The sequence below is a fragment of the Gorilla gorilla genome, chromosome 2, assembly GCF_029281585.2.
Source record: "Gorilla gorilla gorilla isolate KB3781 chromosome 2, NHGRI_mGorGor1-v2.1_pri, whole genome shotgun sequence".
NCBI lineage: Eukaryota > Metazoa > Chordata > Mammalia > Primates > Hominidae > Gorilla > Gorilla gorilla.
In genome coordinates, this window is record NC_086017.1 from 152,458,814 (window position 1) to 152,475,107 (window position 16,294).

Sequence of the window (16,294 nt, forward strand, 5' to 3'; positions counted from 1 at the left end):
CTGGAAAGGTCCCTTTATTGGCACAGCTGCCTAGAGTCAGGTCCTCATCCCTGGGCTAGTTAGCAAGGCGGAGACATGGTCCTGGAGGAGCAGCATGACAGCCCCCCACCGGGCCATGGGGTTGGCATGAGAAGAGGAGCTGCTCCCAAAGGAGGATGGGTCTGTCGCCACAGAAGGAAGTGGGGAGAGATGAGCTGACCCAGGGATGGGGCCCTTCATTGTGCTCCATTAAAGTCAGTTTCAAGGCACCTGCAAGGAGCTTGCATACAGCAGTTTCCTAAGGCAAGAAGAAGGCCACATATGCAGGTAGATTTCTGTCCTTGGCCCTATCCCAGGGCCTTGGTATAGGGAGGTGACCTGGATATCAGGGAGGTTGGCTTGACACCCTAGGGGAAAGAAACTGGTGTGTCCTTGTGCAAGTCAAAGTAACTCCCAGATAATGAGGTGGCAGCAGATACTTGGTTATAACTTTATCTGCTGCCCCTATGGTTGTTGAGTTTCAGGGATAACTAAGGTGCCCTGAGGTTCAAAGGCTAGACAGGGGTTTGTGGCCTAGCAGCCTGTGCTGTTATGATCTGACTCTGACCCTGACCTTTTCCCTCCTTATTTTCTATTCCATGGGGACCATCAATGGAATAAACAAAAATCAAAATGAGCAAATCATCATTAGATGAAACATGTCTCTCTAAACAAGTTTCTAGTGTTCGCTACTAACCCAAGTCTAGTTGATTAAGTCGTGTTTTGCTTAAAGCTGTTATTGACCACTCCTGGGCTCTCTAGAGGGACAGAACTAATGGAATATATACATATATATATATATATTTATAAAGGGGAGTTTATTAAGTATTAACTCACACGATCACAAGGTCCCACAATAGGCTGTCGGCAGGCTGGGGAGCAAGGAAAGCCAGTCCAAGTTCCAAAACTGAGGAACTTGGATCTGATGTTCAAGAGCGGGGCGCATCCAGCATGGGAGAAAGATGTAGGTTGGGAGGCTAGGCCAGCCTGTCTATTCATATTTTTTCTGCCTGCTTATATTCCAGCTGCATTGGCAGCTTATTAGATTGTGCCCACCCAGATTAAGGGTGGGTCTGCCTTTCCCAGCCCACTGACTCAAATGTTAATCTCCTTTGGCAACACACTCATAGACACACCAAGGAGCAATACTTTGTGTTCTTCAACCCAATCAAGTTGACACCCAGTATTAATCATCACATCTGGTAACTTCCCAATATTTCCTTTATATCCATGTCTTCACTGCATCGTTTCCATACCTGCACCCCCCAACCAGCAACCAGTGAGTGCAGGGGGCCCCGTGCCTGAGAAGGCTATTTTCTCCTTATGGTCCATGTGCTTTCTCCCCACCTTTTCTTATTTAATGTCTGACTGTCCCCCGCAACTGGATTGTAAACCCTATGAGGGCAGAGACCTTGTCCATTTTATTCTCTGAAGAATCCCCAGCATGTGCTCCATACATGTTGGATGGCCAGATGGACAAATGCATAAATACCGAGCTTAGTGGGTGAGCAGGTCCGGGCTTACAGGCTTCAGGACCTTAGGTAACTCCCTTGACCTGCCTCTGCCTAAGGTCTACTGTCTGGCTGATGGTTACTCTTCCTAGGTTGAGATCCAAAGCTGGGAAAAGCAGAGAGAGGATCAGTTTGGCTTGCATCCTAGCTATAGCTATGGGAATGTTTACTAGTAATACATACAGAGTCATCCACTGTGCATTCGGGAGATGGGGTGGGGAAGGGTGGTGGGGAGGGAGCCTGCATGGGATAGCATCTGGTTGTTTTACTCATGATTCTAAGAAATTTGTTGGTTGCTTTTGAGAGGGAGGGTCCCAAGGAGATGCTTTAGAGGTCATGTTCTCTGCCATTTCTTTGAAATTGAGACCTTGTCGGCATCTTTACACGTGAGGGTTATAGATGTGTGGACAGGATGAAAGTGATCGTAGATGAGATGAGCAGAGAACACCGCCATAAAAGAGAGGCTTATTTCCAAAGGTAGCTTATGGAAATTTGCCCTCCTACTTGGTAATCACACCACAGAGAAATTGCATGCCCGTTGGTACAGAGTTAATCATCAGTAAAAGATATCTCGTATCCTGTTATTTATGTTGGTCCTGGTGGCACAGTGGCCCCAGGGCACTCATTTAGATTCATGGGTTTTCCCAGCTACATAATGAAACTCGTTATCCTTCCATCTATTTATCTGCCCACTATTCTTTCTGATGCCCCCACAGCCTCTTTCTCTTGCCCTGTGACATCTGAGCTGCTGTCATCTGCCTGAGGTCAGCAGAGTTTCTAATTGTCCCACAGGACAGCTAGAGGCATGGGGGGCCTGGGCAAAGCCTGCTGGGAGGAGCAGTGTCCTGGAGCAGTGTCTGCCCCCCAGCTCCTGGGTCTGTCCCTCAGCTCCCTTTATCTAGGTGATCGGGGCAAGCCTCAAGAGCTGATGTGGTGAGTAGCACAGCACCAGGGCAGAGGCGGCCTGCAGCCCAGGGTCTGCTCCTCCAGGCCCCTTCCCAGCCTTCCTCCTGGAGCCCGGCCTGCACATCAACCCTGGTGAGGCCAACCTGACCAGGCCTTACAGGACCCTGGGCTAGTTAGCAAGTATCCTGAGCCAGCTTGCTGACCCTCATCTGCCATGTTTGGCTGTGTTTCACGGCCTCCCCTCAGCTCCTCTCCTCTTCCCCTCCATACAGCCAGCTTCATCAGTTTTTCAGGCCCAGCTAGGTGTCTCCTCTGGGAAGCCTGTTTGGATGCCCCTCACCCCAGACTGGTTCGGCAACCCTCAGTGCTCCACATGAGGAGTCAATGAGATATTTCATCAAAAGCATGGAGCACAGCGTCTGCCCCAGTTCAGCAGGTATTTTTGGAAGACCTATCCTCTGTCAGTCAGCGGGGGATATAAATGTGAAAGAGGCACACTCCCAGCCCTCTGGATGTTTGGGATGGCAGGGTGACAAACTGGGACACCCCTGCTTGCATATACTATGCTGTGAGCCATGATGGCAGCAGGAACTGGGTAGGCTCATAGAAGAGGATGTGGGAACTGGGGATTCAGGGCGGTCTTCCTGGAGGAGGTGACCCTAGGATCAGTTACAGTGTTGGCCAGATTTCGGGAGCAGAGGGTGAGAGTAGAGTTGCCAGCAAACGGTAGAGCATAGGCGAGAAACATCCTGTGGGGTGGGGTGGCTCAGAGCAGCTCAGAACAGTGAGAACCAAGTTGGGATTGGGGTCAAGATGGAGCTGGGGAGACTTCTCCTCACAGCTTCTATGCGTCAGGACCTGTTTTGAATGCCTGGTATTGGGAAGGCCCCTTGTGAACTGATGCTATGTCCTGGTGACTCAGGGAGGCACAGATAGTACAGGGTGATCTCACACTCTGAACTAGTAGACACAGTTGACAGGCCCAGATACCAGAGGAAGCAGCAGATAAAATCTTTCTGGACAGAAGGTCTCATTCTGATCTTTATCTGTGGTTTTCAAACCACTGCTTCCTTGGGTCATGGGTGGGTCATTTGCACCCAACCACCATGGTTCCCAAATGGCAGCCACAACAGGCCTCACCCTGGGTGCTTATAGATGAACTAGCAAACTGTGGGCACTCTAGGACACCCACTGTCCTCACCTATGCCCCTCCATTTCTGTGTCACTCATATTATCCTGTCTCCTTAGCTGCTTCTCTCCCTGGCCCAGACTCCAAGGGAGTGTGCCCACAGGCATGGCCAAGGGGCCAGGACTTGGTAGATTTCACAAAAGAGCAGAATCAAGGACTGAGCCAGCCAGAAGGGCCAGGTCACTAAGAGACTGCCTTAGCACTTTTCTATATTTCCGTGCTCTTGTGCTAATCCCCCTGTAGTGAATTCCCTCTGAACACCTGGGCTGTGTTAGCCATCCTAGCACCTTCCAACTACTGGAAAGAAAGTGGCCCTAGGAGCAACCAAAGGGCGAATGTTGGGTGGGTGAATCACCAGTTCTGTATCTCTGTGATTGTTGTTTTGGTAACACAAGTAATGAAGGGAAATATGTTCACTGTAAAAAAAAAAAAAATGCTTACCTAGACAGCATAGAAATACAGAAATATGTATTTCTATACATATAGAATACATTAATATGTGCTTACTATAAATATATATGCAGTCATGTACCACATAATGACTTCCATCAATGACAGAACACATATATGACAGTGGTGCCATATTATAATACCATATTTTTACTGTATTCTTTCTAAGTCGAGATATGTTTAGATACACAAGTACTTACCATTGTGTTGCAACTGCTTACAACATTCAGTGCGGTAACATGCAGTTCAGGTTTGTAGCCTAGGAGCGGCAGGCTGACCAGATAGCCTAGGTGTGTAGAAAGCTCTACCATCTAGGTTTGTGTAAGTGCACTCTATGATGTTTACACTATGACAAAATTGCCTAAGGGCCATTTCTCAGTGCATCCCCATTGTTACGCAACTCATGACTGTACGTATATGTGTGTGCGAATATATAAACAAGTAAAAATACTTTTTCACACCCCATTCCATCCTTTCCCAGAGGAAAACCACTGCTGTGTTATGATGGGCAACCTTCTAGACATTTTTTCTATGCATTTACGTAATAAACAAATCCCTGTATATTTATGCATTTATGGTTTGTTTTTTTTCGTTACACAAAGAGGATTATATCAGTATACAGTGACTTGGTGTATTCACTTCACTTAATTTATCTTTGATTCTTTTCCCTCTTTTTAACTGGGATAGAACATTCCACAGTAGGGACATAACATTCTGTTCTGCTAGAGATGGATATTTAGGTTATTTCCCTTTTTTGTTATTACAAACAGCACTGCAGGGAATCTCTTTGGCCATACATTTTTGTGCGTGGGCATCGCTATCTTTATAGTTACAGAATGGATTCCAAGACGTAGAATAACGAGATCGGGGGTAGTGCACATATACCATTTTGATGGCTACTGCCAAACACTCCTGAGAGGTGCCGGTTTCCACCCTCCCCATGATGTTTGGAAGCATCAGGTTTCTCACACCCTTCCCAATATTGAGTGTTATCATTAAAACATGATTTTCCAGTTTGATGAGGAAAAATTATTAATATAGTCCACTGTTTGATTTATATTTCTTTAATTATGAATAAACTTAATTATGAAAAACAGTATCACACTGTTGTTTTATCTGTATCTAATTATGAATAAACTTAAGCATCTCTTTATGTGTTTATTGGCCATTGGTATTTATTTTTCTGCGATTAGCCTGTTCATATCCTTTAATGATTTTTCAGGTGTAGGGGCTCTTATGGACTTTGGATATTAATCATTTGTCTGTTAGGTTAGTTGCAAATATTTTTCTCTCAGTGTGTTGCCTTTTATCTTTGTTTATGGCATCTGTTTGCCAAAGGGAAGTTTTAAATATTTATGTAGAAGAATTTGTAGAAGTAATTAGGGAATTTACATTGATTTAGGCTGGCGGTTGGTCCCTGTTTTAGCTATTGTTCGTGCGCATGTGTGGATATTATGGTGATTAATAAATCTTTTAGAAGTTAAAAAGATCTATGAGCACACTTATTTTCATGTGTTTCCCTCAAAGGGCGGATGCTGAAAGTATGACTATTACTGTGTTGGGAGTTCTAGAGGATCTATGATGCTACAAAGACATTCCCTAGGCATGGAGAGATTAGGGACCACTGAGACAGAAGCTGTTCATGAGGGATAGATGGCTGGGCAGCCCCACATTTCCATTCTTACAGATTAGCATACGAAAGAAAAAGAGCACCTCTTCTAGAGTCTGTATATCACCCGTCTCGAGGAAAGGGAGTCCAGTTGCCCCATTACTACCCTTATTGACTCTGGTCACATGTCCACCCCTGCCAGGGGGTGGGGACACTGTGATTGACAGTCCAGCCTGACCACACATGGTGGTTAAGGGTCAGCTCACTAATGGAATGAGGGTAGTAGATGGACAAGCACACAGATTGCAAGACCCACACATGCCACCCTGAAGACAGTGGCAGGGAAGCTGGCCTGAAGTCAAGGAGTAAGCGTGAGACAGGCTTTCACCCACCACACATGCCTTGGTCCTTGGCTTTCTTCTGTAAAGTGCTCTCATGGGTTAGATGAGCGACTCTGAAGGCCCACAAAGCATAAAGCAGATGATGATAAATGGGATATGTCAGACACCCACATCTGGCACCTAGCAGGTCTTCAATGAGGAATGATGGTTTTCCTCCTTCTTGTTGTTACTGGAATTAAACGGCATTAGGAAGAGGTAATCAGGTCCTAAGAAGTTAGTGTGTGAGGTCTTCCTCCAACTGCCCTGAGTGAGGCCCCTTTGCTTGGGAGGCCCCCCTGGTGTTGAATAGATGGTAAGGAGAGGGTAGTGGCAGTGAGGAAGGGGCAGGACACAGTGGGGCTCAGAAGCCCTTCTTGAATGGGAAGCTGACTTCTGCTCCACTGAAGTGCACCCTGATTCTCAGTGTAAGAATAGCTCCTCAAAGTGAAATCCAGCCCTGCGCTGGGCCTTGCAGCTGGCCTGGCGCCCCAGGAACTGTGCATCACAACCTGCCTTGCTTCGTTTCAGTCCACCTGATCCCGGTGTCGACACCTAAGAATGGAATGAGTAGCAAGAGTCGAAAGAGAATCATGCCCGACCCTGTGACGGAGCCCCCTGTGACAGACCCCGTTTATGAAGCTCTTTTGTACTGCAACATCCCCAGCGTGGCCGAGCGCAGCATGGAAGGTAGGCCTGACTGTGCCACCAGGACAGATACCCCTTTGGGGACTAGTTATTCCAGCAGCATTGCACAGCAGTAAGGAGCAAGATGGCCAGGACCCAAGTCCTGCAGTTGCCACCAGGCTGTGCCCTTGAATGAGTTCCTGGGTCCTTGCATTCTCCTCTATAAAATGGGAGTAACTCACAGGACTTATGCCTGGGACTGGGGAGGTTTCAGTAACTGCTCTGAACATACCACGTGGCTCACGATCAACCCACCACAAATGTTTGCCATCATCATGATCTTTAGTGAGACAGCAGCAAGGTAGAAAGGTGGCCTTGGCAGGCACTAGTGCAGCACATTGAGACACTCTGCTTTTCAGGGTAGCCTCTTGGGACTCAGGATGTCCTGCTGGCGTCTTGCCATAGAAGTGAGGCAATTTCTACAAGTTTTGCTTTTGTAAAAGTGTATCAGAGCATAGTGTTGAATCCTTATTGATCTCTTTATGCCTTCTCTTGTCTCATGAAAGATTTAAAGCAGAAATCATTGTTTCTAGTATTTCCATGGCTCTCTCCCTGGTCTGTGCATGTGAGTGAGGCCACATTAGTAGTCATGCCCGCATTTCACCAGCCTCCCTTTGTTTCCAGGAGGTCTGGGACATAATCAGCCTACTCGTGTTCCTCTGTCCCGCCTTGTAAGACTATTCAGTGGCCCCCATCCAGAATGGCAGCCAGGGCCTCTTCACTGTGGTGGCTCTGCAACCCCACGGTGGCCCCTGCTGCCTCTGGCTCAGATTCCCAGCACGAATGTGGCCAGGTCATCCCCTTGGCCCCCTTCTAAAAGGATTGACACCTATTGAGTGATAACCAGACAATGTGCTTCTCTCGCGCAGGTCATGCCCCGCATCATTTTAAGCTGGTCTCAGTGCATGTGTTCATTCGCCACGGAGACAGGTACCCACTGTATGTCATTCCCAAAACAAAGCGACCAGAAATTGACTGCACTCTGGTGGCTAACAGGTAAATTGCACTTTTTCTAAAAGTCATTTTCAAGTATCTGTTATATCCTGTAGGATAGAGAATGACAGGACCTACACTTGGTGAACCATACTGTTTGCAGGAGCCTGAGCTCAGAGCAGTCCTACATGTGAGTGCCATTATACAGCTGAAAAGACGGAGGCCCACAGAGGCGGGGACACCTGTTTGAAGCAACACAGCAGATATACTGAGCCCAGGCCAGTCTGAGGCTCACCCTCCCACCCTGATGTTTTTCACTTTAATAAACAGTTGGGACACAGTACAGTGAGCACTGAGTTAAGAGTCCTCCGTCCCAGCTCACCTACTCCATTCAGAGCAGCGGGCAAGCCCCCTAGTGTCCTCTGAGCCTCAGCCTCCTACCTCTGAAACGGGGATCACAAGGCTCCCCATGCAAAGTTGGGGCAAGGAGTAAGTGAGATGACACAGACAAATGCACGTTAGCAATTGCAGAGCCATATAAATGTAAGAATTATTTCACCTTTCTAATTTTTCACTGGAGTAGAGGCAGCCTGTTCTTGGTTGAAAGCCCTTAGGATGAAAAATAATTGAACAGAGTGTGGAAATTGTATGGAAATGGCATGGCCCTAAAATTAGAGGCATAGTTAGCAATAAAATGTTGGGCTAGACCTCAGCAAATGTGTCTGGAGGCACATAACATTCTAGCAGAGTTTACTGAATGAGGTCAGGAGATGAAGTGCTCAGTGGGGAAGACGTTATTTTGATGGAATGCTTCTGGGATGCCAGCCTGCCCCGGGAGGGCGAGCCTGGTGGAGCCATGGATTACCTCACTACAGCCAGGGCTGTTCTTTAAAAGTGACACTTTGTAGCTCTTCTTGCAGGGCCCCTGTCACAGTGATGCCAGGACCCTCTAATGGGGCCATTTTTGGCGCTCCCATTTGAGAGGTTCAGTTCCTAGGGACCAGTTGGCCTGGCTGCCTCTGCCCTCATTTTCCTTTGCCTAGTTTTATTTTATTGAACATTCTGTATTTTTAGAAGCCGCTTTAAATCCTTTGTGTAAAGAGGGTGGAGTATGCATAGTTACTTAATATCATTTAATTAATTTAATCTTTAAAAACAGTAATAGTTGACTCATCATTATAAACAGGTACTTAAGAGTAAGAGTGAGCAGGAACCCCGGTGAAGGGGACCCTCTCTAGGCTGCTGACTCCCCCAGGACTGTGGGATCTGGGTCACGAGCAATACCTGCTGTCTTCCCAGGTGCTACTTCAGCTTTAAAAATTACTAATGTTGTGACCTCCTAAAAGGTGGTGTGCCCTGGAGCATGCCCATTATTCTAGTCTAGTGAAACGGAATACTGTGGCCAGCAGGCAGGGTGCAGTGAGCTGAACCAAGCACTAGCTGGCGGTCCACAAGTTTGTTGCCCCAGGGTTTCCATCCACGATGCCACACCCTGTGACTCTCAAAGCCTTTGTAGTAGAAGCTGCCTCTTTGTGAATGCCATGTGCTTTATAAGGAAGGTGCTATTTTAACCCTCATAGTATTACATTTAGCCAGCATTAAGGTTATTAGTTATTTATATGCCATATTTAGTAAATGCTTTTTTGCATTCATAAATATGAATTAAATACACTTTTCTACATCCAAGGAAGAGAAAACATCCACTTTGATCAGCATTTATTGCACAAATTTTAGTTTTATGCTTCTATCATGTGCCAGGTACCAGAAGGCAGTACACGAGCAGGCACCTACATGAAGTGAAGGGGCCAGCCCTGTGATGGTCCGGGGACAGAGCGTTCCCTATGGAGTAAGCAGCAAGTGCAGGGGGCCCGAGGCTGAAAGAACTGGGCAGGCGTGAGCCACAATAAGACCAGGGTATGGCTGGGCTGGAGCAGTGATGGAGGGAGTGGGCTTCTGAGGAGTCGAAGAAGAAAGGCCGCTTGTTGGGGCTGCCTCTGCCCTCAGGGAGCTCAGCACATTTACAGAGACAGGCCCGGTGCCCAGGACACAGCAGCCCGCAGTGAATAGTAGCTGGCACAGGTGGCAGCATTAGAGAAAGAAGAGGAAGAAATGGAAGAAGAGCAAGAAGTAGAAATGGAAGTAGTTTGGGTGCCATATTTGGGGGCATGAGCCAGAAGAGGGGCAGCCTGACCCCACCTGGGGCAGGGAGGGGACACGGGGTGGCAGATCAGGGAAGGCCACACAGAGAAAGGGACCAGAAAGGTGTGCAGGAGCAAGTCAGGCAGAAGCTGGTGCTGAATGGCCCCTTGGGCGGTGAGACCAACCCATGCAGTGTGAGGTGGTGGACAGCTTGGCACATTGGGGCCCTCAAAGTTAGTTTCACAGGCTTGAGCAGAAAGTTAGTTTCACAGGCTCAAGTGTGGAGTGGAAAACTGGGTAGGAACTAGGTTATCTGAGGCTTCGATACCCAGCAAGGGAGTGTGTCCACGCATGAAGGCAGCGAGAGAGCCAGGCAGTGAAAGGGATGAAAAGATGAAGGTCTCTGACAGCCATAGTGTGGAAGATGGATTGGAAGCTGGTGGCAGCTAGTGGTGTTATTATTAGGGTAGTGATCCAGAGGAGAGACTTCACTCAGAATCAGAATCCACATCCTTAAAGTGCCCCACAAGGCCTGAGTGCCCTTCCTCCACCCCTTACCCGCCTGACCTTGCCCTCCGCTCTCCTCGTGCTCACTCACTGTGCTTCAGCCACAATGCTCCTAGCTCTTCCTTCCACATTCAGGCACTGTATGCTGCCTCAGGGCCTTTGCACAAACTGGTTTCTGTCTCTAGAAGGCTCTTCCCACAGAAAGCTTTATGGCCAGTCCTCTTACCTCCTTTAAGTCTTTGCTCAAATGTCACCTTCTCAATAGAACCTACTCAGAACACTCCAGTTAAAATGACAAGGTGCTCCTCCTTCCACCCTGGTCTCCCACAGCCCCCTTAGCCTGCTCTTCTCTTTGCCACAGCATCTGTTACTTTCTAACCCAGACAAACACACACACACACACACACACAGACACACACACACACACACACACACACAGTGTTCATTGTGTATTGTCTGCTTCCCCAGGCTAGAATATAACCTCCCTAAGGGCAGAGATTTTTATTTGTTTTTGTTCACTGTTGCTGCATCCCAAGTGCTTAGGACAGTGACTGACATGAGTGGTGGGGTGTGATTAAATGTTTGTTGAATGAATAAATGATGGCAGCTGAAACTCAGAAAGTGGCAGCAGAGATGGAGAGAGTGAGTGGGTCTTAGAGAAGGTTACAAGGTGGGATCAATAGGGCTTGGTGGCAGGTTGGACAGGGGTATGAAAGGCAGGCCCGATGGGGCCCAGGTTTCTGACTGGGTGTCTGGCTGGTGGTGGTACCCCTCCCTGGAATTAGAGAACACAGAAGGGAGGTATGGGGGGAAGTTAGTACAGGCATTGGTGCTACATTTGAGCTATCATGAAACATTCAAGAGACAGTTTCTAGTCAGTAATAGGCTGTATAATTTTTTTTTTTTTTGAGACAGAGTCTCGCTCTGTCACTAGGCTGGAGTGCAATGGCATGAACTTGGCTCGCTGCAACCTCTGCCTCCCAGGTTCAAGCGATTCTCCTGCCTCAGCCTCCCAAGTAGCTGGGACTACAGGCACGTGCCACCACGCCCAGCTAATTTTTGTATTTTTGTATTTTTTTATTTTTTAGTACAGACGGGGTTTCACCATGTTGGCCAGGATGGTCTTGATCTCTTGACCTCATGATCAGCCCGCCTCAGCCTCCCAAAGTGCTGGGATTACAGGTGTGAGCCACCCTGCCTGGCCTAGTCTGTATAATTTTGCAGCTCAGGGGCACTGGCTTGCTGGGAGAAAGAGGTTTAGTTGAGAATCTTCAGCATGTTGATGGCATTTGAAGCTGTGGGCTTATATTACAGACAGAACCTGAGGAGTGAGGGATGGGCCAAAACCAGAGTCCTGGGAAGCACCAGCATGTGGTACTCAGAGAGAAAAAGGATTTCAAGAGGGGCCAGGGATGTTGCAAATGGGGAAAAGTCAGGAGAGCAATGTTATGAGAGCTAAGGAAAGCAGGGCAATGCATTACATCAAGTAAGACCAAAAGGTCCAGAAAGCTAAAAACAAAGAAAAGTACACTGGGCTTATCTTTTCATAATCTCATGTTATTAATATGTAAGATGATAAATTCTTTAATTGGCATGAACTTTAAAAATCTAATGTGATTCCAGTTTCCAGCTATGTATGCTCTTTTGGATTGTGTTTTCTGGTAACAGTGTCACTGGTCGTCTGCCTCTTCTGCTTGCCTTAACATTCTGTGCAGAACTCAGTCATTGCTGAGATTTTAAATAAACAATAAATGTTCTCATGGGTGTGTGGATTAGCCTTGGGGTTTGGCCTCAAACTTTGTGGCATAAATAGATGTGAATAATGCATATAAAAGTGAAGATAAGGACTCCAAAGTGAATGACTTGAAGGCTTAAGATAGTAACACTTTTGATTATTTCAGTTTTCATTATGAAAGCAGATTTTCAATGAGCCCACAATAATATGAGTTTTTCCTAAAGAAAAATTTATTTTCATGGTTATAATTATGTCTGCATTAGTCAGGGTACACCTATTTTGTAAGTTTATTTTGTAGCACAGGGAATCATGAATGCATTACCTTAAATAACAAGGAAGTTTAGCTCTTCCTCATGTGAAGGTCTGAAATGTGTGTTCCAGATTGTGCTAGTCAGCTCCACCTGGTCATTCAGGGCCCCAGGTTTCTTCCAGGTTGTTGCTTCTGCCATCCCCTAGGGATGGCTACATGGTTGAACCCTGGTTGCTGCCATGCCTAAATAATGGCTGGAAGGAAGGAAGATAATGTGAACCGGGCATACACATGATCAGAAAGCCTGAACCCAGAAGTGGCATACATCTTTCCGTTCTGTTGGCGAATGCGGTTTTACCTCATTTCAGGACCTCAGAAATAGGATCTAACCAAGTTCTTAAGAAGAGAATAGATTTTAGTGTACAACTAGTACACTAGTCTCATCCACAGTAGCCTTTAGTTTTAATACAGTCATCCATAGAGGATTGGTTCCAGGATCCTCCTTGGATACCAGAATCTGAGATGCTCAAGTCCCTTATGTAAAATGGTGTTGTATTTACACAGAACCTGCGCACATTCTCCCATGTACTTTACATCATCTCTAGATTACTTATAAAGCCAAACACAATGTAAATGCTGTGTAAATAGTTGTTATTTGTATTATTTTTATTGTTGTATTGTTATTTCTTATTGGGTTTTTTCCAAGTATTTTTGGATCCACAGTTGAATCTTCCAATGCAGAATCTGAAGAGATGGAGGGCCGACTATATTTTCATCAAAATCTGAATATTTTAACAAACCGTATGGGAACTTATCATATTCATTTCTACAGATTATGGAAGGCTTGCTATTTTCATGAAACATCCAAGGATGGGACACTTCACAGTTGAATTCACTCACATATATTTTTAGAACATCTGCTATGTGCTAAGCATCCTCTGGGCTCCAGGGATGGAGCAGTGGACCAGGCAGACAGGGCCTGGGTAGTCAGATCCAGGTCCAGGACTCGAGTTACCTGGTCTGCTTTCCACTAAAAAGATACAGCCATTTGTTGTCAAATGTTTTTTTTCTTTTTCTTTTCTTTTTTTTTTTTTTGAGACAGCGTATCTCTTTGTCACCTAGGCTAGAGTACAGTAGTACAGTCACAGCTCACTACAGCCTCGACCTCCTGGACTCATGTGATCCTCCTGCTTTAGCCTCCTGAGTGGCTGAGACTATAGGCCTGCGCCACCATGCCTGGCTAGTTTTTGCATTTTTTGTAGAGACATGGTCTCACTATGTTGGCCAGTCTCAAACTCCTGGCCCCAAGCAATCCTCCCACCTCGGCCTCCCAAAATGCTGGGATTACAGGCATGAGCCACCATGCCCGGTGTGTTAGCTATTCTTTAAATGAAGTTTTTCTTCCACAAATCTTCATCTTTGCATGCCAAAAACAAACAACACAACAACAACAACAACAAAAAACAAAAATAAAAAACACTGGAATGAATGCAGTTAGATATCATTAAGCAGTCAGATGCCCTGAAAACCTGGGTCACCTCAGCAAACACTTCCAGTCATGAAATTCCATTTCTAAAATTGGCAGCAAAGCTTTCTCAGATCCTCAAAAAAAGCTCCAACCTGAAATAATGGCCTGGTGCAGAACATTTGACTCCTGTTGATGGATAGCCTTTGTTTATGTGGATTACTCTTGGCAGCCTCATTGTCAGTCTGGACATTTTATTTCCCAGTTTGCAAACATTTATGTGCTTTAGCCTCAGGCAAAATAACGTACCCTGTTTTTGTGGAAAGGCATAACTCCCTTTAGCCATCCAGGGTGATTTATTAGACTATATTACATGTCTGGATTAGTATTCTCTAATTTAAAAACATATTTTTAAAAGATGGATTTTTTTTTTTAGTTTTATGTTGTTGATAGATAATAAACCCATTTTGGCAGCCATTTTTAAAGCACTTTCAAAGTTAACTGGGCCTTCAGACAGCAGGGGTTTGCCATTAGAACAGTTTATCTTTGCTTCTTTTCATGCTGATTCTTATAGAGTTTAGGCATGAACTACTCTATCTGTCCACTTCTCTTCAGCTGGAAAATGTATATACATTCATAGGCTACTTCATTATTCAAAGAAAAGATGTTTATATTCATAGGTCGTTTCATTATTCAGGGTAATTGTATATTAGTGACTAGAAAGATTTACCACATATACTTTGTGGCAGAAATATAGATACTCTCAGATCTCATATATAAACTTTTTTTGACATTTATTATTACCCTATATTAAATGAGAGGTTGTATGTCCAAAACGTGGAGTGGATTGTAAAGAGGTATAGAGATCCTGGTTATCTTATTCAGTTAACAATTTTCCTAAAGGGGGATTTTTCAGAGGTCAGAAAAATTAAGGATTATGGGTGACCTTGATAAAGGATAGGGTAGATTTTCTAGGAGGAAGGGATAGCTCGCGGGAAGTGGTGGAAGTGTTGAAGAATGAGGTGCGTTGTGTGTTGGAGGAAAGAAGGCCTTTGGCTTGGCGTGGCCAGAGCACAGTATTAGGGTAGAGAGGGCCAGTGAGTACCAGGGCGAGGCCAAAATAGAGGGACAGGCTGTGTGTGGCCCCTTCCAGAAGGTGGTGATAGGGAAGGGCAGTGACTGGTCAGAGTTACCTTTTAAATCAATCCTTCTGGCAGTGGAGAAGGCAAGATTATTAGAGGGGCATGCTTAATCAGCAAGAAGACCAATGAAGAGCCCATTGCCAGCCAGACAAAAGCTGCCTGAGGCCAGAACCTAGGTAGTAGCTGTGAGGATGAAGGAGAAGGGGATGGAGAAGCACCAGGAGAAAGAATCTGCAAGACATGGGGAGCAGACAGCATGTGCAGGGGCAGGGAATGGAGAGAGTGGGACGATGCCCAGCCTAGGCGTGACTGCTGGGTGGGTGTTGGCGGCCTCCCGGAGAGCGAGCCCGGAAGGCAGCGCAGGTTGGGGAGCCGGAAGATAGACGGCGAAGCTGAATCCCACAGTACTGAGTTCAGCAGAGGTTAGGAACTCTGGCCGACCTCACAGAGGGGATTTCATGTGTCAGTGTCAGTGGTCGAGAAATAATGAAATTGGAACTGAAAAGTGATTGAGCCAGTACCTGTTACTGTGGGTGCAAAAGGCTGCGACACACGTGGGATTTGGCTCGCTGAAGCTGGAAACTGTTTGGACTCTTGTGGAGCACTCTGACTTCTAACTCTCTCTATCATCTCTCTAGGAAACCGTATCACCCAAAACTGGAAGCTTTCGTTAGTCACATGTCAAAAGGATCCGGAGCCTCTTTCGAAAGCCCCTTGAACTCCTTGCCTCTTTACCCAAATCACCCACTGTGTGAGATGGGAGAGCTCACACAGACAGGTATGCGTGACCCCCATGTGCTCAGGGGTTCCCCCACCCGCTCTTCTGCTTGCATACCTTCCTAGCAGTTCTCCTGGGCGGGGTGCTCTGCAGCTCAGAGGGGGTAAGCAAGGACTGGCTCTTCAAGGAGCTCGGTCACCAGGGCCTCTAAATAAACATCAGAGTTCTCAAAACTAAATAGAACCTTTCTCCTTCTTACAAAAACAATACATGTTCATGAAAATAATTTAGGAAAGACAAGTAAAAAGAAGAAAAAGTTTAAGCAACCGTAATTCCACCACAGAAATAGACCTTTAAGAGTAACCCTTCTTCCTGTGCTTATGCACACACACACATCTTACTAAACACACTATTTCATAACCCACTTTTCCACTCAACAACACATTTTGGTAATATTTCCCTATGAATAACTGTTTATCCACTACATCATTTATGATAGCGCCGTATTCTTTCACTCTGGATGGGCAATTGGTCATTTATTTAACTAATCTCATGTTCTCAGATATTTCTAACAAAACTTCTAATAGGTTTTCATGTACAAGATCTCAGGGAGGAAAATGCATGGCACATTTCTACTGCATGTGGAGTTTGTTTGGCT

The 16,294-nt window shown here is 46.0% G+C and overlaps 1 protein-coding gene across 5 annotated transcripts in view; it reads left to right on the top strand.

The window, feature by feature from the left end:
- Positions 1–16,294, top strand: part of PXYLP1 (2-phosphoxylose phosphatase 1) — a 62,757-nt gene that overhangs the window by 39,898 nt on the left and 6,565 nt on the right. For all 5 annotated transcript variants that reach the window (XM_031009254.3, XM_055383065.2, XM_063704260.1 and 2 more), the window contains 3 exons: positions 6,592–6,750; positions 7,617–7,743; positions 15,557–15,696. In XM_031009254.3, the coding sequence (XP_030865114.1) occupies positions 6,592–6,750; positions 7,617–7,743; positions 15,557–15,696 (426 nt within the window). The remainder of the gene's footprint in view (positions 1–6,591; positions 6,751–7,616; positions 7,744–15,556; positions 15,697–16,294) is intronic.